At 47.8% G+C, this 19,267-nt stretch overlaps 5 protein-coding genes across 5 annotated transcripts; 3 read left to right on the plus strand and 2 right to left on the minus strand.

The window, feature by feature from the left end:
• The first annotated feature begins 635 nt into the window (after positions 1-635).
• Positions 636-4,305, plus strand: HETIRDRAFT_65781 (glycoside hydrolase family 13 protein). Its single transcript, XM_009552901.1, has 26 exons — positions 636-750; positions 806-1,074; positions 1,139-1,226; positions 1,290-1,364; positions 1,418-1,435; positions 1,489-1,515; positions 1,567-1,689; positions 1,748-1,783; positions 1,837-1,857; positions 1,910-1,950; positions 2,012-2,106; positions 2,164-2,264; positions 2,320-2,387; positions 2,454-2,505; positions 2,559-2,571; positions 2,625-2,701; positions 2,755-2,810; positions 2,866-2,930; positions 2,984-3,063; positions 3,125-3,164; positions 3,219-3,337; positions 3,403-3,535; positions 3,588-3,756; positions 3,814-3,870; positions 3,932-4,036; positions 4,091-4,305. The coding sequence occupies exons 4-26, from the start codon at positions 1,304-1,306 to the stop codon at positions 4,169-4,171; spliced, it is 1,638 nt and encodes a 545-aa protein (XP_009551196.1). The 5' UTR covers positions 636-750; positions 806-1,074; positions 1,139-1,226; positions 1,290-1,303; the 3' UTR covers positions 4,172-4,305.
• A 166-nt stretch (positions 4,306-4,471) lies between these two features.
• HETIRDRAFT_436454 (uncharacterized protein) lies at positions 4,472-7,718 on the plus strand (the record flags this gene model as incomplete). The annotated part of the gene is made up of 12 exons (XM_009552992.1): positions 4,472-4,783; positions 4,836-4,998; positions 5,058-5,146; positions 5,267-5,343; positions 5,544-5,699; positions 5,757-6,279; positions 6,331-6,429; positions 6,484-6,627; positions 6,678-6,977; positions 7,038-7,257; positions 7,321-7,490; positions 7,553-7,718. 12 exons carry the CDS (start codon positions 4,472-4,474, stop codon positions 7,631-7,633), a joined length of 2,334 nt encoding a protein of 777 aa, XP_009551287.1. The 3' UTR covers positions 7,634-7,718.
• Positions 7,719-7,923: 205 nt separating this feature from the next.
• HETIRDRAFT_460760 (uncharacterized protein) lies at positions 7,924-9,343 on the plus strand. The gene is made up of 4 exons (XM_009552993.1): positions 7,924-8,081; positions 8,155-8,418; positions 8,521-8,972; positions 9,023-9,343. Exons 1-4 carry the CDS (start codon positions 7,946-7,948, stop codon positions 9,209-9,211), a joined length of 1,041 nt encoding a protein of 346 aa, XP_009551288.1. The 5' UTR covers positions 7,924-7,945; the 3' UTR covers positions 9,212-9,343.
• Positions 9,344-14,789: 5,446 nt separating this feature from the next.
• HETIRDRAFT_118720 (uncharacterized protein) lies at positions 14,790-15,580 on the minus strand (the record flags this gene model as incomplete). Its single annotated transcript, XM_009552994.1, has 3 exons — positions 14,790-14,837; positions 14,863-15,554; positions 15,577-15,580. The coding sequence occupies 3 exons, from the start codon at positions 15,578-15,580 to the stop codon at positions 14,790-14,792; spliced, it is 744 nt and encodes a 247-aa protein (XP_009551289.1).
• Positions 15,581-17,824: 2,244 nt separating this feature from the next.
• Positions 17,825-18,679, minus strand: HETIRDRAFT_454964 (uncharacterized protein; the record flags this gene model as incomplete). The annotated part of the gene is made up of 1 exon (XM_009552995.1): positions 17,825-18,679. One exon carries the CDS (start codon positions 18,677-18,679, stop codon positions 17,825-17,827), a length of 855 nt encoding a protein of 284 aa, XP_009551290.1.
• Between the last annotated feature and the right edge of the window lie 588 nt (positions 18,680-19,267).

The raw sequence follows: 19,267 nt of genomic DNA on the forward strand, positions 1-19,267 counted from the left end.
CTCGAAATCATTTGTAAGGATTCCGATCTGTCAGAGACTGGCCTCAACCAACATCGCGGGCTGACTGAATCTCTCAAGAACTCGATGACGAGTGGGCCGTAGTTCATGCAAATGGACACCGAACCATTGATAGAACATCTGCAGTACCTCTCCGGCGTTCACGACGGGGCTTGTCTTCAAGAAAATGGAACTTCAGGAATTCCGAATCTGCTTCAATCCATACTCTAGAAGCAGAAACATTTCGAAAATGTGCCTCATCGCGACGAAACACCTATCTTTGCTCGTTCGACGCCAGGGGTCAGCGAATCGTCACCAGACATCTCAGGCCCTCCAGGACGTGCAGGCGCTTGCCAAGCTCGATCATCGATATATGCATCTGATCCTGTGCTTCTCTAGGCTGTTCTAGGAAACCGTGCGAAGAGTCATGCAGTCACGACTGAGTAAAGAACTGGAACTTCTCACATCGTCTATATCTGAGCGCTGGGGACTGAAGAGGAACAAAGTAGATCAATTCGGCGCGTGATGCATCGATGTCTGTCGTTTTTTCGCACCGGAGCCCACGCGTCACGTTTCAACTCCCAACCTGTCCGCTCTCCGAGTTTGAACTACATTACGCCACTCCCATACGTTCATGCGCTGCGCAACGAGTGCTCATCCTCGTGCAGAGTGTACCATGTGGACCCGAATACCGATGATTCTGATCAGGCAACCTCGACTATCCCCGACATCGGTACCGAACCTTATCCGGATGTAAGGACTTGAAAACCTGTGAACACTGGGCCATAACGACAAGATTTTCTGTCAGATCACTCTTTAAGAAGCGCTGAAATGTTGCCCTCCTGACCTGCGATTGATCTCGTTTCGAACTGAGCCAACGTATTTTCCTCATCGCCGGCCTAGTTTGGGATTTACTTGAACCTCCCACCAGAATGCATCATAAACACGTGTCAACCAACACCTTCCATGGCGGTTTTTTTTGCATTGTTTGCGATCATCGCCATTCCAAGGTTGCCTCAGTTGCTCATAGTTCGTCCTGTGACACCCGCGAGACCATAAATATGAAGGTGGAGAGAGGTGAGCCTCCATCATCTTTTCATTGAGAAGTGCGACCCCTCGCTTACACTTTCGCGACATGAAGGCATCTATTGTGTTCAGTGCGCTTGTCGGTTTAGCTGTCGGCGCGCTGGGCAACCCCATTGCCCAGCGCGCGCCCTCTGGGTCCAAGGGTAGGTTATTTTCATCTGTCTCTCGTCTTAGATGGCCTTTGTCCTGATGTGGACGATGCACAGTGGTTATTGTCCAGATGTTCGAGTGGACATGGGACAGCATTGCTGCTGAGTGCACGAACTTCCTTGGTCCAGCAGGTATCGCATATTCTTGTGTCTATCAATGCGCACTGATACATCATATTGTGTAGGTTACGGTTTTGTACAAGGTATGATTATTTGACATCCCCAATCGGATGAACGCTCCTAAGTACACGAACAGCGAGCCCTGCCGCCGAGCATATCAGCGGTGAGAGTGAAGGAAATCGTCCTTCAAATACACTTTTCTGAACTATGATAGGTAGCCAATGGTGGACGGATTATCAGCCCGTTTCCTATATCCTGACATCGAAGCGAGGGAATCGTTCTCAATATAAGAACATGATAGACACTTGCCATGCGGCTGGTGTCGGGGTCATTGCTGGTAATCATTGTTGCTGATCTCTTCGGGGGGTATGCAACATTGATCTCGCATTTCACAGACACGATCTTCAACCATATGGCTGGAATGGACTCTGGTGCGCTTGACATCCTGATTGAACCAACGCCTTACTAAATAGCTTATCATCAGGGACTGGAGTGGCTGGAAGCAGTGTGTAACATTCACAATCGTTCTTTGATTCCCTCCCCTCATCGTCCGCAAGGCTTCACGCACTACAACTACCCCGGTATTTATCAGACGCAGGTAAATATATAAACATTTTGACGGGCGAAGTCTTCGTCAGGACTTATAAGTGTCTCAATAGGACTTCCATCACTGTGGACTCGAGCCAGGAGATGGAATTGTCAATTATGATAACCGTCTGGAAGTGCAGACCTGCCAATTGGACAACTTGGCGGAGTACATTTCGATCGTTTTTATCTTTGTCACTGCACATTTTGATTGTTCTTACTTCAGTTTGGCGACCGACACAGAATACGTTCGCGAACGACTGGCACAATATGCTAATGATCTATTAAGCCTCGGTGTCGATGGCCTGCGTTTGGATGCTGCTAAACGTAAGTCTATCAAGATTGTTCTTTTCCCGCATAAAACAAGCGTGTGCTCCTGTAGATATCGCCGCAACGGATATTGCGAATATCACGTCGCGCTTCAATTCGGCTCCATACATCACCCAAGAGGTATGTGGCCATTCGAAGTTCTGACAAAATCCTCCAGCTTCGAAAGATTGATTCGATCTGTAACAGGTCATTTGGGGATCAGGAGAGCCTATTCAACCCTCTGAATACACTGGGATCGGTAATGTTTGATTTTATTCGACTAATAGGCTCTGCTAATGTATATGCTTTCAGGCGATGTCCAAGAGTAATAAATCTCCGACGGATCACTTCGCTGCTTTTGGCTTACATCGCCAACAGGTTCCGTTACACTACGGCTCTCCAAGATGCTTTCTCCAGCTCGGGAATCTCTGGTCTACAAAATTTGGATAGCAACGGTATGAATGTCTATTCAATTACCTTACATGGCACCTATCCGAACGTTGGCTAGGTTGGGTTTCTGGCTCGGGAGCCAACGTTTTTGTCGCCGACCATGATACCGAGAGGGTGAGTATCCGTATCTGGATGAACACATTCATGTTAGCTTGAGCTTTGGATTTAGAATGGCAACTCACTGAACGCCAATTCGCCCTCCAACACCTACTATCTTGCTCATATATTCTCACTGTACGTTTCATGGAATATTCTCGGAAAACAGAGTACGCTAACAGCGTCTTCAGTGCTCACCCCTATGGGACGCCTACTGTTTTATCCAGCTACTCTGGGTTCTCAGACACCGACGTCGGCGCTCCGAATAGCGGTAAGATCCAGGTTTATATTGACTGGGAAAGCCCTAACACGAAACAAACGACATTAATCAGGAGTAGGAACGTGTTCAGGGAGCACCGGCACCAACGGCTGGTGGGAAATGACGACTTCTTGATGCTATGAGCGTGCTCTCATCCCGCGAAATAGGTTGTGTCAACATCGGTGGACCGGCATCGCCGGCATGGTTGGCTTCCGCAACAATGTCAGTTCAGCGGCGCTCAACAACTGGGTGGCTCCCAGCTCTCAACAGATAGCCTTTGGTCGAGGTGAGCACCCCCATGATCGTAACTCTGATGTCGAGTCCTGGATAATCAACCACCTTGATATCAAGGCAGCATAGGTTTCGTCGCTATCAACAACGTGGACTCCTCCTGGACCGCAACATTTACCTCCTCCCTTCCAGCGGGAACCTACTGCGATGTTGTCAGTGGGGGGTCTTCTTCTGGAAACTGCACGGGCTCTTCGTAGGGTTTCAACCATTGTGGGACCTTCTGAGGTGTTCAAATTTGAACCTAGCTTTACTGTTTCATCGAGCGGCACGTTTGCCGCGACGATCGGGTCGCGCTCAGCAATTGCGATCCACACAGGCGCGACTGGCACCGGCACTGGATCTGGATCGACTTCACCAACAAATTCCACCATAGCTGTCACATTCCAGGAGACTGCAACAACGACTTATGGGGAGGTACGCCACGTGTTTATTCACTGTTGATGCCGTTTTAACATACGACACTCCCACTAGAACATTTTCCTCGTTGGTAGTATCTCTCAACTTGGAGATTGGGCAGCAGCGAGTGCGGTAAGTCATGACTGTCCCATATACTTATGAAAACTGATCGCCTTGCCTTCTATGCATGAAGATCGCACTCTCGTCGGCTAATTATCCCACTTGGAGCGTGACGGTCAACCTTCCTGCGAGCACGACATTCCAGTACAAGTTCATCCGAAAGGAGACGGATGGGAGCGTGAGTCGCACCCGACTCTTGATCCATACGATCCATTGACTCGCGTCGCGTTAGGTCAATTGGGAGTCTGACCCCAACCGGAGTGACACGACCCCGAGCTCGGGTACTCAAACCATCACCACCTCTTGGCGCTGAGTGAATGGCTGGTTCGTTCGTGCTGGTCGTCGTCGGGTCGAACGCAAAAATCATCTAAACTTTTGTTGTGACAGAATACCTTTGTTTGTACGAGCTTCATGTAACTCTGATCAAATAAGAAGTGTTTTTGTATGACTTTTGGGATATACTCCGCAACATGAGTGACCTATCAAGTAACTTAGCAGAGCAAGCGGGCCAAGTCTAGAGGGGCCGAAACATGTAATATTACGTAACTTAATTTTGTCCAATTTGTTCCGAAAACTGGCTGTAAGCTGTTTCGTGTCTTCACCCCCACTGTCCATGTTGTCCTTGTCGCGACGGCAGCTACATAGTGCATTTCTAGAGTCGAATTCAAGGTCATGGTTCAACCTTGAACGGCGCTGTGCATCTGCCGTGGCTGCACTCAAACCCAAACCATCTCTACCGGACGCTGCTGAGGAGTCTGCCAATGTGCAGGCTGCACTGGCAAAGGCTTTCCAGCTCACAGAAGCCGACCATAAGCGCCTACGCTTCCAGCGGAATATTGGAGTGTCCGCTCACATCGACTCTGGCAAGACCACCTTGACAGAACGAATCCTTTACTACACAGGCCGCATCAGAGATATTCACGAGGTAAACACCTTCGATGTTTGATTCTCCCAACTCTGTTTATCTCTGTGGATAGGTGCGAGGACGTGACAATGTCGGTGCCAAAATGGATAGCATGGAGCTTGAGAGGGAGAAGGGCATCACCATTCAAAGCGCGGCAACATTCTGCGACTGGAGCGCAGTGTCTCCATTGACAGGGCGGGAGGAAAAGTTTGCAATCAACATCATCGATACACCAGGTATGCGCCTACGCGAACCCTTGACTGGCGTGGTTTCACATGTCTCGCTTCACCGCTAGGGCACGTCGACTTTACGATCGAGGTTGAGCGGGCTTTGCGTGTTTTGGACGGTGCAGTTTTAGTTCTTTGTGCTGTGTCGGGTGTACAGGTAAGTGTCACTTTATGTCGTTCATTGGGTCACTTTCTGCGAATCGTTACGATGACAAGTCCGACACTCCCTTGCCGCCACATTCTGCCTGTTTGGGCGTCGCTGAACGCCTGTATCCAGAGTCAAACCATTACGGTCGATCGACAAATGCGTAGATACAATGTTCCTCGGATTTCATTTATCAACAAAATGGATCGGTGAGTTTTTCTCGTTTCTTCTCTCAGCCTGGGACCATACCGTGTCTCGGGGCAAAGAGTCCTGCTCCTAGCGGTTGCTGACTTCGTGATACACGGCCATGCCTGGTATCTGAGGTCAGCTGCATCTGGGACGCAGGCTGCTCTGATTTGAAATTTCTATCTCTTTGAACCGAATTTCTGATTCTGCTTCCTCAATGTAGACCTGGCGCAAATCCTTGGCGGGTCATTCAACAAATTCGGACCAAACTTCGCATTGCAGCTGCTTCGCTCCATGTCCCTATTGGTGTCGAAGATGGATTGAACGGCGTCGTCGATCTTGTCAGGTGGAAGGCTATCTACAACCGAGGCGAGAAAGGGTAAGGGGGCTGGTGAATCCTTGCTATTGTCTACTTGTACTGAACTCGCCTACTTAGTATCGACGTTGTGGAATCGGATGACATACCGGAGAGCGTGCTTGAGCTCGCAAAGCAGAAGCGCATGGAATTAATTGAGCAGCTTGCCGAGGTGGACGACGAGATGGGCGAAATCTTCCTGAATGACCAGGAGCCATCGCAGACTCAACTCGTTGAGGCGATCCGTCGGACCACAGTCGGACTCAAGTTTTCCCCTGTCTTCCTCGGATCAGCCATCAAGAACACTGCGGTTCAGCCTCTTTTAGATGGCGTTTGCACATACCTCGCGAACCCTGCCGAGTCTGAGGTGGTGGCTCACGATACTTCACTCCCGGCCTCTGCACCTCCTGTTGCACTTGTTCCGGCTGCCGCGGCGCCACTCGTTGCTCTTGCTTTCAAGCTTGAGGAAGGTCGCTTTGGTCAGCTCACATATATGCGCGTCTATCAAGGTACGATGAAAAAAGGTCAGTTCATCTTCCATGGCCGCACTGGCAAGAGGATCAAGGTGCCTCGTCTTGTACGCATGCATAGTAATGAGATGGAGGTGAGCAAAGCGGATTTCCTAGCTTTCATCTCCTTACATTTGAGTCTTCAGGACATCGACGAGATCGGGCCTGGTGAAATTTGTGCCATATTTGGTGTTGAGTGCGCTACCGGTGACACTTTCACAGATGGGACGACAAATTTCTCCATGGTAAGTTTGAACAGTAAGCGCAATAAGTAGCGATGATGTTCACCGGATCTGTAGTCATCAATGTTCGTTCCCGAACCGGTCATCTCGCTAGCCATCAAGCCTACAGGAATGGAGACACCAAACTTCTCTCGCGCGCTCAATCGCTTCCAGAAGGAAGACCCAACATTCAAGGTTCACGTGGATCAAGAAAGCAAAGAAGTGCGTGCCAATTTTGTTCAAGAACTTGACTGACAACTAATTGCGGTCAGACTATCATCTCTGGTATGGGGGAGCTGCACCTTGAGATCTATGTTGAGCGCATGAAGCGCGAGTATAACGTCGCATGCACCACCGGTCGCCCTCGTGTGGCCTTCCGCGAGACAATAACTCAGCGCGCTGACTTCTTCTACACACATAAGAAGCAAACTGGTGGCGCTGGCCAGTATGCCCGTGTCATTGGATATATTGAGCCTATGGAGCCGGATGCAGATACAGGTAAGGATACGCAGTTCGAGAACTTCGTAATGGGTGGAAATATACCTTCAAATTACATTCCGGCCGTCGAGAAGGTGAGTGCAACTTAGCGTGACTTTCAATCAATGGTTTACTAATGAATATGCATTTTTAAGGGCTTCTACGAGGCACTGGAGAAAGGCACACTCTCTGGCAACCAAATTTCCGGTGTTCGTATGGTGCTGAAGGACGGTGCATATCACGTCGTCGACTCTTCGGAACTGGCTTTCCGTCTTGCTACTATTGGAGCGTTCCGGGAAGCTTTCGCCAAGACACAACCGGTCATCCTCGAGCCGATCATGACTGTTGAGGTTGTCGCTCCAGTTGAGTTCCAGAGTACGTCGTGGCTCGTGATCTGTGTTGCTTGAATACACTGATGCTTATGATTGTGGGGAACAGGCGCTGTCATTGGGGGAATCAATCAACGGCGTGGAACCATCATCGACAGTGAAGTCCGCGAGGATGAATTCACTGCCATTGCTGAAGTGGCTTTGAACGACATGTTTGGCTACTCTAACCAGCTCCGTGGAGCAACACAGGGGAAGGGCGAGTTCAGTATGGAATACAAGGCACGTCTTTCTGTTGCCGCGTCTGGAGTCTGATTTTTGACCATCTATTTTGAAACCCACAGACCCACTTGCCAGTGCTGCCTAACATCCAGAAGGAGTTGGAAGAAGCATACCGCAAGACCTTGCCACAATCCAAAAAGTAGACGCCTCCTTCCTAGATGTTATTCTGTACTTGCTGCTATTTATTGTATTCAATTTCCTATGCCTCAATAGACATAATAACACCTCTCTTCTGGTCGCTTTCCAAACACTTCTAACTGTCTAATGATCATCTTTCAAAAGACCAAATAATTTGAGCATGATCGGGAGCTTCATTGGCGTGCTGACGCTCATGCATGTGACGTGATAAAATACCCACGTGAGATACTCGCCTTGATCGCGACATATTTCCGTCCTTCAATGCAGCATAAAGCGGTGGTCAGTGCCATCTAATCTCCAACATACATTCGTCCAACATGTCGATCCCATTTGCAACCGAACAGCAAGTCGCGATTGCCGCAGTGCGCCGCGCTTGCACACTTACCACTGCGGTGTTCAATAACCTTGTCAAGGGGGAGACCCTTGTCAAAGGCGACAAGAGCCCAGTGACGGGTGCGTACTGATCATTGCATCAGTAACGGTGTATGAGGGCTCACGAACCCTTGATTTGTACCTTTGTATATAGTTGCGGATTTCTCTGCGCAGGCCGTCATCAATACTGTTCTTTTACACGCTTTCCCTTCCGATCCCATCGTCGGCGAAGAAGACGCAGCTGATCTGCACGACAACGATGCACTGCGCTCTCGAGTTGTTGAACTCGCAAACGACTGTTTGAAGGCTGAGCTTGGCCAGGGCGAGATGGCAGAGTGGGGCCTTGGGCGCACTCGCACAGAAGCAGAGTTACTGAGTGCGATTGATCGCGGACAGTACGAAGGTGGACGGAAGGGGCGTGAGTCTACTTCCCATGTTAAATACAGATGCTGCGCTGGGCTCTGTCAATAAAAATCATCACATAGGAGGATTCTGATGATTTTCCTGCTTCTTTTGATAGGCATGTGGACCCTCGACCCCATCGATGGGACGAAGGGCTTTCTCCGCGGTGAACAGTACGCTGTCTGTCTCGCGCTCCTGGTCGATGCTCGAGTAGAACTCGGGGTCATCGGTTGCCCAAACCTTCCCCTCGACCCATCGAATCCCTCTGGTCCTCGGGGCTGTATTTTTGTCGCCGTTCGCGGTCAGGGCGCGCAGCAGCTCACACTTTCCGGCGGCTCTCCAATCTCGCTCAAGATGCCGGAGCTCCAGCCCTCAGAGCTCAACCTACTCGAGTCCGTCGAATCGGCGCATGCAGCGCTCGGTGTTAATGATCGAGTTGCCAAGATTCTCGGTGTCACGCGTCCCCCCACGCGGATGGACTCACAAGCGAAGTACGGTGCTCTCGCACGAGGCGATGGAGGTGTATACCTGAGATTACCTACGGGTGTTGGGTATCGCGAAAAAATATGGGTAAACCTCTCATTCATATTATATACAAACTTCCTGACGTTCTGCTGCAGGATCATGCACCTGGCGCGTTGCTAATTGAGGAAGCCGGCGGCGTTATTAGCGATGGACGCGGAGAACCGCTCGATTTCGGTCAAGGCAGGACACTTGGAGAGAACTTTGGTGTCGTGGCCACTGGAAAGGGGATCCATTCCAAAATTATCGAGGCAGTGAAATGGGCACAAGGAGAGATGGCTAAGTAGGGGGTGTTCATCGAACATTGAGCGTACCCTTTCTGATTTTTGCCGGATCAGAAATCCAGTCGCGGCCCTGTAACATCGCAAATACGCTTTTGTAAATATACAATGTAACCTCAGACACGTTGTGTATCTCGGAACCACAGATTGCTGTAGTGCTTAGTATGCCACCCCGTAATCACTGCGGGCAAAGTTCAATGGGATCGGTGATCCCAGAATGATTGCCTGATGATTTCTTGCGCAAAAGAATCAGTATGAGATCTACAGATAAATCTTGGACAAAATAGGAATGTGCTCCTCAATTTCCGCACAAAGTGTGTTTGGATTACATCATGATCCGATCAAAAATATGTTCCAGCATAAGATCAGGCTGAAATCAGGCTGAAATGTCATAAAAGCTGCAACATGTGTCCACGGAGCACAAAAGGAAGGACATTTCAGCCTGATTTTAGCCTGATCCTATGCTGGAACATATTTTTGATTGGATCATGATATAATCCAAACACACTCTGTGTGGAAATTAAGGAGTGCATTCCTATTTTGTCCAAGATTTATTTGTAGATCTCATACTGATTCTTTCATCTGGGAAACCACCCCCTTGTATTAGCTCTGGAATGTATCTAATAGTGTCTAAAAGTATCTAAAAGTGTCTAATTTCTTAATTGGGAGCAACACATTATAAGCATTGGATTAAATTTCCAAATTGGGAACTGCCTCTTTCTATGGCTAAAAAGATAGTTTCTAATTTCATGATATTAGAACTAATTCCATACCAAGAAGTCTTTAATTAGTAGTAGAAAATAATAAGTACTAATCCTGTTTGAGTGAAAAGGTAAAAATGTGGCACATTCTATACTATTTCAGCACATTACTTTTCTTTATATATATCTGTACCATTATCTTGTAGCTCTTTTGCTGACTTTCCAGCTGCCTTTACAAGGGATATGGAAAGAGAGGAATGTGCATTGATACTCCCAGCTACTTTGTTGGCAGCTTTACAGCTGCCACAAGAGGCTATGAAGATCTTAGTACCTTGGCCTTACATACAAGATTATTAAAGTTGTTATTGTCAGCTAATACCTGCTACTGGTCAATATAGGATACAATATACAGGTTGAGCTTAGGAACATGCTATATGCAGCCTTGTAGACCTTGTCTATCCATGTAGTAGTCAATACTGTCTTGTGTAGCATATAGTTATCACCACTATTGATATTACAATTCTCAGTGCCATCCACATTGTCTATTGCCTTGTTATACAGAAGATGCTCAAACTTGGTGTTTTTCTCTAGCTATTGGGCTATAGAGAAGACAGTCATATTGGTATGTAGTGCCAGAATAATATATTTGCCTGCTATATAGGAAATATGTGCACCAAGCATATCAAGATCATCTCACAATCTTGTACTTATTTATACATAGGCATGCCATATATATACTCTTGTCCCCACCCTTCACCTCACTAGTGGCTATTTAGAAAACCCCTTTCTCCCATTGGATCTTAATTATTGATAATCATTAATGTTACTAATTTAAGCTAATTATGGCCAATGATTCATAATCATGTTTTTGATCAAATTTGCAAATTAAGATAGCATGATCTATACTAGTAGAGTCCCATTGAATATTATACTCAATCATAGTTTTACACATTCTAAATCCAAATTATGTAAGTGCCATAATTTGTTTTTACTTTATATAAAGTGTATTATTTATTTTATATTGGTTTATTATCTTTTTAGCTGGTGTTTAAACTAAATCCTGAAAGACCTGACTTTTTGGGTATTTATTGACCTATTTATTTATAAGAAAGAGGAAAGATAAATATTAAATAAAATCAGAGATGTTGAGGTTGCCTATATTATGTCTACTTATTTAGATTACCAAGTTTATATATTAGACCTTATGGCTTAGTGGCTTAGAGCATCTGTCCTGGGTACTTGTATATATGAGGTTGTTGGTTCAACTCTGGCAAAAGGTAAGTTTGTTATAAGGTATATTCTGTGTTTAGGTATTTAACTAGTGTTTTAATAAACATGACTCTATAAGAAGCCTATGAAAACTGTGATGCTTGATTTATTATTATTTTTCCGAAATATCAAGCTATAATCAACCCTAATAATTCTTAATTTAGGAAAATTATGTCTAATTAGAATAGGTTTAGGGGGGGTAAGCAAATAATTTCTAATCCTAATCATTCTTGATTATACATAAATTAAACTAATTAGAGCATAATACAAGAGAGTGATTTCCAAGATGCAACCTGTATATTGTATCCTATATCAATCAGTAGTAGGCATTGGCTAACAATAACAACTTCAATAATCTTATATGCAAGGCCAAGGTACTAAGATTTTCATAGCCTCTTGTGGTGTTAGGACCGCGTCCTAACACGTGCATAAGCACGTGAACAGAAGGGAAGGTCAGGTGTTTCCTCGGACTCAAACTATTAACGACTAGGACTGTGACTTGACATGCATCTAGGCACGTGACTTAGGACACGGTCATGAGCTACGCGCATGACTCGGACTCGGACTGACTACCATTTACATGCTAATGCATGAACGCTTACATACTATGATACCTCTTCTGCTGCGATGACTGATGTCGATCGTGATCAGTTCCATTTGATATTGCTGCGGACAGGGATTTTATATACTTACTATATATGGTTACATCAAAGAGCCGTGGAGTACGAACAATGACTGCGGCTTACACACATCGATCGTTGATGGTACTTAGCATTTAGAAGCACGGACCATATGTCCGTCCCACTCTAAATAGCCATGTACTATATATAGGAGAGCTGAGCTTCTTAGAAGCCTCAGCTCGTTCACTTTGTATACATCTTGATCTCAGCACTGCGCCCGGCGTCTGGCTACCTTCAGCTCACGCTTCGCGATCTCTGTCAGATCTAAAGAACTATACTCAGTCTGATGACGCACTGGATTCGTCTCATCGCTCTTATTATTCTCTACCGCCTGCAACCTATCAAGGACTCGCCGCATATCAAGTCATCCGTCTCGCCGCATATCAAGTCATCCGTTGGGATCCCTCCGAAATCATCTGTTGTATTGGAGAGGACTTGTTCGTACCAGACGAACACCGCCACATGATCAATCAGCACCTCCTTCGACTCTTCGAGGAGAAGATCAATACAGACCAGCCTTTCTTGGAACAAGCCCAAAGACAAGCCGTCGTCTTTATTTGTTGGGCCGTCACAATCAGCTTTAGCCCAGGGAACCCCTCTTAGTGCATCACGTGCATGTAACTAAGCCTAGCCAGCTTAACATGTGGCAGCTGCAAAGCTGCCAACAAAGTGGCTGGGAGTATCAATGCACATTCCTCTCTTTCCATGTCCCTTGTAAAGGCAGCTGGAAAGTCAGCAAAAGAGCTACAAGATAATGGTACAGGTATATATAAAGAAGAGTAATGTGCTGAAACAATATAGAATGTGCCACATCTTTACCTTTTCACTGATAGAGTAGTAGTACTTACTATTTTCCACTACTAATTAAAGACTTCTTGGTATGGAATTAGTTCTAATATCATGAAATTAGAAACTATCTTTTTAGCCATAAAAAGAGGTGGTTCCCAATTTGGAAATTTAATCCAATGCTTATAATGTGTTGCTCCCAATTAAAAAATTAGTGTTATAATATGGGCTAGAAGTATTACTCAGCATCTGTGTAGATCACTGTATATTTAATTGGTAAGTACCTAGAAGTATTACTACGTGATAGAAGCATAAGTAAAAGTGACATCTATGTCTTAAGAAGAAGCGGGCTCACCTCAGCGTCTGTGTAGATCACTGAGGGAAGCCCGACACCGAAGGCGTCAGTAACTACAAGTGCAGTGGCTGAGAGCTGTATAGTACTTCGGCAATCTCCGAGCTCATCAAGTAAGTACGCAATAAGTAAATCATAAGAAAGAGATGACGAAGGTGATTTGCCTCAGTCCAACACACCCCCTCAAATCTCCTGAAGTCCAATAAGCTCTATCATCTTCTCAATCTTCTGACGAGCCAGCAGTTTAGTAAATCCATCAGCTGCCATCTCACCAGTAGGACAGTAGCGTAGCTCAACGAAGCTCTTCTCGATAATGTCGTGGATGAAATGATAGCGGATGTCAATGTGCTTTGTGCGAGAATGGAAGGCATCATTCTTGGCAAGGGCAATGGCGGATTGGTTATCGCCATAGAGAATGGTAGGTGTGGTGAGAGGGGAGAAGATATTGCCTAAGAACATACAGATCCACAATGCTTCCTTTGTTGCGTGAGCGAGCACGACATACTCTGCCTTGGTGCTAGACTGAGCAACAATTGACTGCTTCTTGGAAGACCAAGACATAGCGCCACCATCGAACAGAAAAACATAACCCGAGATTGAGCATCTGTGCTCCTGACCCTCATGATCAGCATCTGAGAATCCCTCAATCCCCCGCTGCTCCTTCCCAAAAGTTAGCCATAACTCTCGTGTGCCCTTCAAATACCTCAGCAATCGCTTTGCAGCTTCCCAGTGAGCACGTCCAGGATTCTGCATGAACTGTGAAAGATATGACACCACAAAACAGATATCTGGTCGAGCGGCAACGGCAGCATACATGGCAGATCCAATAAGTTCCTGGTACGGAACATTGCGCATCTCAGAGAACTGCTGCGGAGTGGATGGGGATTGCATCATTGTGAGGTGTGCGTTTGGATCAGTGGGAGTGGAGAGTGAATTTGCGGTCTTGAGATTAAAGCGTGAGAGAATTGTGTTGATGTACGCACGCTGAGGCAGGGAAATAGTCCGCGCCCCGCGATCACGCTTGATCTCGATACCAAGCAACCAGTGAATCTCGCCAAGATCTGTCATCTCAAAGGCCTAATTGAGGGCTTCCTTCATAGCTAAGATGGCAGCCAAGGAACTAGCAAAGAGAGCGAGGTCGTCGACAGAGACAGCAATAATGGAAACACCCTCGTCGTCACGCTTGTAGAAGATGCCGTGTTTGACAGCACAGACCGTAAAGCCCATGGCGAGGAACGCGTTGCAGAGCTTCTTGTACCAGCGCCGAGAGGATTGCTTCAAGCCATAGATTGTCTTGAATAAGCGACAGACCTTCTCTTCAAGGCCGGGCACTGAGAAGCCCGGGGGTTGCTTCATAAAGATCTCTTCCTCGAGGTCTCCATTAAGGAATGCATTCTTTACATCCATCTGATAAATCTCCCAGTCAAAGCGAGCCGCGAGAGCGAGTAGAATCCGAATGGAGGTAAGTTTTGCAACTGGTGCAAACGTGTCTCCGTAATCGATGCCGGGGACCTGCGTGAAACCCTGCGCAACGAGCCGTGCTTTGTAGCACGTGATTTCGCCAGCCGTGCCCCGCTTGATCTTGAAGACCCACTTGGAGCCGACGATGTTGGCCTTCAAGGGCCTGTCGACGAGCTCCCAGGTGTTGAGCTTTGCGAGGCGGTCAAGTTCATCTTGAATCGCCGCATTCTATTGCGGCCAGTCCGGTCGTTTCCGAGCCGCTTCCACGGTGCGGGGTTCCATCCCCTCGGTCGCTTCTGCTGCCATTGCCCACTCTATTCCTTCCCACTTCCTCCCTAGCATCTCCACCTCCTCCAGGACCTCTTCATCGGCCTCTTCATCGGCTAGGAAAGACTCCATGGCCGCTACCTGCGCACTGTCGACAGGATTTGACTCAAGGTCTGGTTTGGGGTCCTTGGATGCTTGCATGCCGCGAGGGACAGCTGGCGCTCGTGCGCTGCCTGTCGTCGTTCCTTCGCCTTGTTCAAGGCGTCGGATATACTCAGAAGGCTTGGGAGTGCGACGGGGACGCGTCGTTTCGACGCTGTGAGGAGAATTGGAGCACTTGGGGATATAATCCGGGGTTACAGGTAGGTTTTGACCTCTTGTTGCACTTGCGTCGAGTTGCGCTGGCACCACGTTGTCCTGTTGACCTCCCAGGATGCTTGTAGGCTCGCGTGACTCGGTTTTGAGCCGCGACGCATCGACAGCGTTCAACGGCGTTGTGTCTAGGGCGCCAGGTGCGCTTGTGCGACCTGCACCCTTTGCAGAGCACGCCAGCGTCCGTGCGTTGTCGTTTGGGCTGTCATTATCGTCAATAATGACGTCCGGTACCGGTGAGTCATCCCAGCGCACGTTGCACTCGACGCTGACCTTCTGTTTTGTCGGCCAGTACACCAGTATCCCCTTGCTTTCAGCACTATAGCCAACAAAGCGTCCTTTGTCAGCTTGCGCGTCAAGCTTGCTCCGCCCCTCTATCTTCACCCATACTCGGCACCCCCACTTGTGGAGTCCACCCAGGTCCGGCTTTGTGCCGTGGACCTTCTCGTATGGCGTTGTGCCTTCAAGCGTTGTCGTGCTCACACATTGTTAGGCATCAAATAGTGATGGTAGAATGGAGGGCGGAATATTTGACTAGAAGAAAGAAAAGAGAAACAACCTAGAAGGGACAGGACATTTAATTCCGATTTTCTACATATTTTTCGAGTATTTTACCACTTAAACTTGATTTCCTATCCCTTTTCATACTCATAATTCGCTTTTGGGACAGATTCCAGAGCCTAGGGTCTATTTCAGAAAGGGCTAGACCATGGCAAGACAATAAGGAATGGAAAGAAAGCAGTGGAATCTGGTAGAATAGAAAGGAGCTTTAGTGGAAGGATGGAGAATGTTTAGGAAAGGGGCAAGGTCTAGGGCATTCCAAGCTGAAAGGAGGGGAAGGTTCTGAGCAGTTCTGAAGGAAGCTGAAGGAACATTCTACCACATTCTGAGCCTTTCTTTTACTTTCCTTTCTGTTCCTCTGCTTTCCTCCCTATTCTTTTTATTTCTACAGCATTCTTTGTGACTCACAATGACTCTACTCAGCCTGTATATACTAGGAAGGAGATTCCCACTTGAAATAGTATATAAGGAGGCTGATTGTCCTGCTTCAGGCAGAGACCATCTCTCCCTCTTACTTTTACTCAGTCAGTCAGTGCCAGTCAATAAGTTCTTTGAGTGATATCAGTTGGAGATAAGCTGCAAGACTTGTAGGGATACTAGAAGAACTAGTAGCTCACCTTCAATCTGTGTAGCACCTCAGCAACTTGAATCACAAAGTTCTTAAGCCTCTCCTCATTATTCTCAACATTTACGGAGTATTGTCTTTGTTAGTGGTCCGGCACCACTTCAGAAATTCGCTAAATAGCTCAAGATATTCTCATCGTTGCCTATAACTGTGACCAATATCTGTGTATTGTGCCAACACCAGAAGGTATCATCTAGAACAGCAATCAAACGAACACTAGGTACATCCGGAAAAACAGGAAACCCCGATCGTATCTAGGGGAGAAACCATTCCTCACCGCGACAGCGTGCACGTTCTGGTCCGATTCCACAACCAGATGGCATGTGACATTGCTACACCCCACAGGGACCTTGGAAGTCCCGACACTATCAACAACGCACGGCCGTGTTCTACAACAGTCCATAGGAACTGCTCGGCGGTCCCGTTTTGTGCCGACAAGTCGTGAACAGTCTTCTCATGGACCATTCCCTCATCTCTGAGGTGGGATTCGAAAGCGTCAGAGGTGTACTCGCCACCGCGGTTGGTGCGTAGAGTGTTGATCTGAACAACGCCACAATGGCCCTTCACGAAGGCCTTGTGTTGAAGATAATGCTTGAAGGCTTCATCCTTCGAGCGTAAGAGTTTCAGGATGATCTCTTGTGAGAAGTTGTCCATGATGGGCATCGTGTAGCGATAGCCAGTAAGGGAATTGATGGGTGCGGGGCCCCATAAGTCTGAGTGTAAGAGCTCGCCATAACGTTTTGTGCGCAGTCGGGTCCGTTCCTTTGGGAATGAGACCCGTGTCATCTTCGCCTGCACACAGGCAGTACAAAGCTCCATTTCGGAGATGAGAGCGTCGAGGGTGATGCCTTCGATGACTCTTTCCTTGACCAGCCTCTTTGCTGTGTCCAGGGATATGTGACCCAGGCGACGGTGTAGTTCCCGCGCTGATAGCATGAGGTTGGCATGAGCTTCCTCGTCCCCCCCATGTGGTATCAGAGGGGTGCCATCGGCGATCCTGGCGGAACCTGCAGTTCTCGAAAATTTTTGACTGACGACTTTGTACAGGTTGTTTGACCACAGAATTCTCGCGACAACATGATCGGAGGGGTCGGAGATCCTGCAGATCCCCCCTTTCAAGTAAATGGAGTATCCAGCCTTGTCAATGTGACTGGCTGAGATCAACGTGATCGCAATTGACGGCGCATACAGCACGTCAGACAGCCGCACAGCAGTCATGTCGTCCCCATTTGGGAGCATGACTGTAACATTTCCGCGGCCAGTTGCCATGAAGGTACGTTTGTCGGCTGCGTAAATGGGTTTGGATGGGATACTGACAAAGTCTGTGAATTCTTCTCGATAGGGTGACATGTGGTGACTTGCGCCCATGTCAAGGCATCGGACACGTGTCATGGACAAGACGCCGGGGCCTGCTGTCAGTGCTGCAAGGTCAAATGTCGCTGTGAATCCAAATTTGGGATCTTCAGCATCCTCAGCAACTGCAAAGTTCCCCACACTCTGGTCCGCACCCTTCTTGTGTTGGCCTGGCCGATGCATTCCTGCTGGCTATTGGCCTTCCTTCCCACCGCCAGGTTGGAAGCAGTCTGCAGCTACGTGGTTGGTAAGTCCACAGTTATAACACTTCTTGCCACTCGACGACTGATTGCCCTTCTTTCCTTTCCCGCGTCCCCCTTTTCCTTGTTTACCTCCGCCATGTGAATACAGCGCTGTCTCGTCAGACAATGCCTTCTTCTCGAGCCGACCTTGAATGCTGCGCCGGTCGTGCTCCTGCGTGAGGTGCTGAATGATTCCGGAAGGGGTAAGGGGCTTTGAACTGAGACTCAAAGTGGCCATCATTACTGAAATAACGGACTCATAGGACTTCAGGAGAGAGGAGAGAATGACAGCAACAAAGTCATTGTTGCCGAGAGCTGCATGCATGCCAATGAGCTCGTTCTGGAGTGCGATCAAGGTGTCGAGGTGCGCATGGACATCACTGCCCTCTTGGCATCGAGAATCGTGAATACGCTGTCGAATGTCAATTTCGACCATCTTTCCTTGCTTCTCCGCAAGATCGCAGAGCGCCGTCCAAACTTCCTTGGCGGTTGTCTCCCCTTTGATTTGATTGAGGATGGAGTCGGGGATCGTAGAGTAGATCTGCTGCTTGATGGTGGCTTCTCTCTGATTGTATTCATCGACCTTCTCAATAGCCTTGTCATACTTTTCTAGAACATCATCTTTAGCATCTTCGGCAGGAAGCTCGGGCTCTTGTGGTTGCCGAGCAGTGCCAGCCAGGTGTTGCAACAGCCCTGTCTTTGATTCAATGGCTGTCTGTACCCGATCCTTGTAGATTGGCCAGTTTGACAGATCTTCTGAGAGCTTCAGAACAGTAGTGACAGTGATTGAATTGGCAAGCGACATGGCTTGGACAGCAGGGCCCATTGTTACGACTGCTCGTCGGTAACCCCAAGAGTAGGAGGTTCTTCCCTAGGTCACTCGTGGAGGATGTGTGGAACGGTGGTCTCGACTGTACGTGTAGCACAGGAGCCAGAAGTGTATTGCGATGTAGCAATGAGAGTAGACAGTATGAAGACTGCCTAAGAACGAAGGAGTACTGTAGGAAGACAGTACTGAACGAAGATCCCTGTATGTGAAGATACAGGGGAACGAAGTACTGTGGTAGGAAGACCACAGTGAACGAAGAGAATAGACTGAAGATCCTCAGCCTATTCTATGGGCCTTTTATACTACTTCAGGAAGTAGGGCGTGAGAATACCGAATATGTATCTGTAGGTATTCTCTAAGTCGTCTCTCTCAATAACGACTACTCTTGTGCTTCTCCGTTGGTCTCCTTCCGGCCAGGAGAGACTAGGAGGTTCATGCCCTGCGTGTGAGTAATTTATAAGGCGGCGTTCCATGCCCGCTAATACAATAGGCCCGTGATACTCGACCAACGATAAGGTGATCCGTTGGGAGTGGATGACCAAGGTTAATATCTGTACCTTGGTG

Source organism: Heterobasidion irregulare, assembly GCF_000320585.1.
Source record: "Heterobasidion irregulare TC 32-1 unplaced genomic scaffold scaffold_11, whole genome shotgun sequence".
Classification (NCBI taxonomy): domain Eukaryota; kingdom Fungi; phylum Basidiomycota; class Agaricomycetes; order Russulales; family Bondarzewiaceae; genus Heterobasidion; species Heterobasidion irregulare.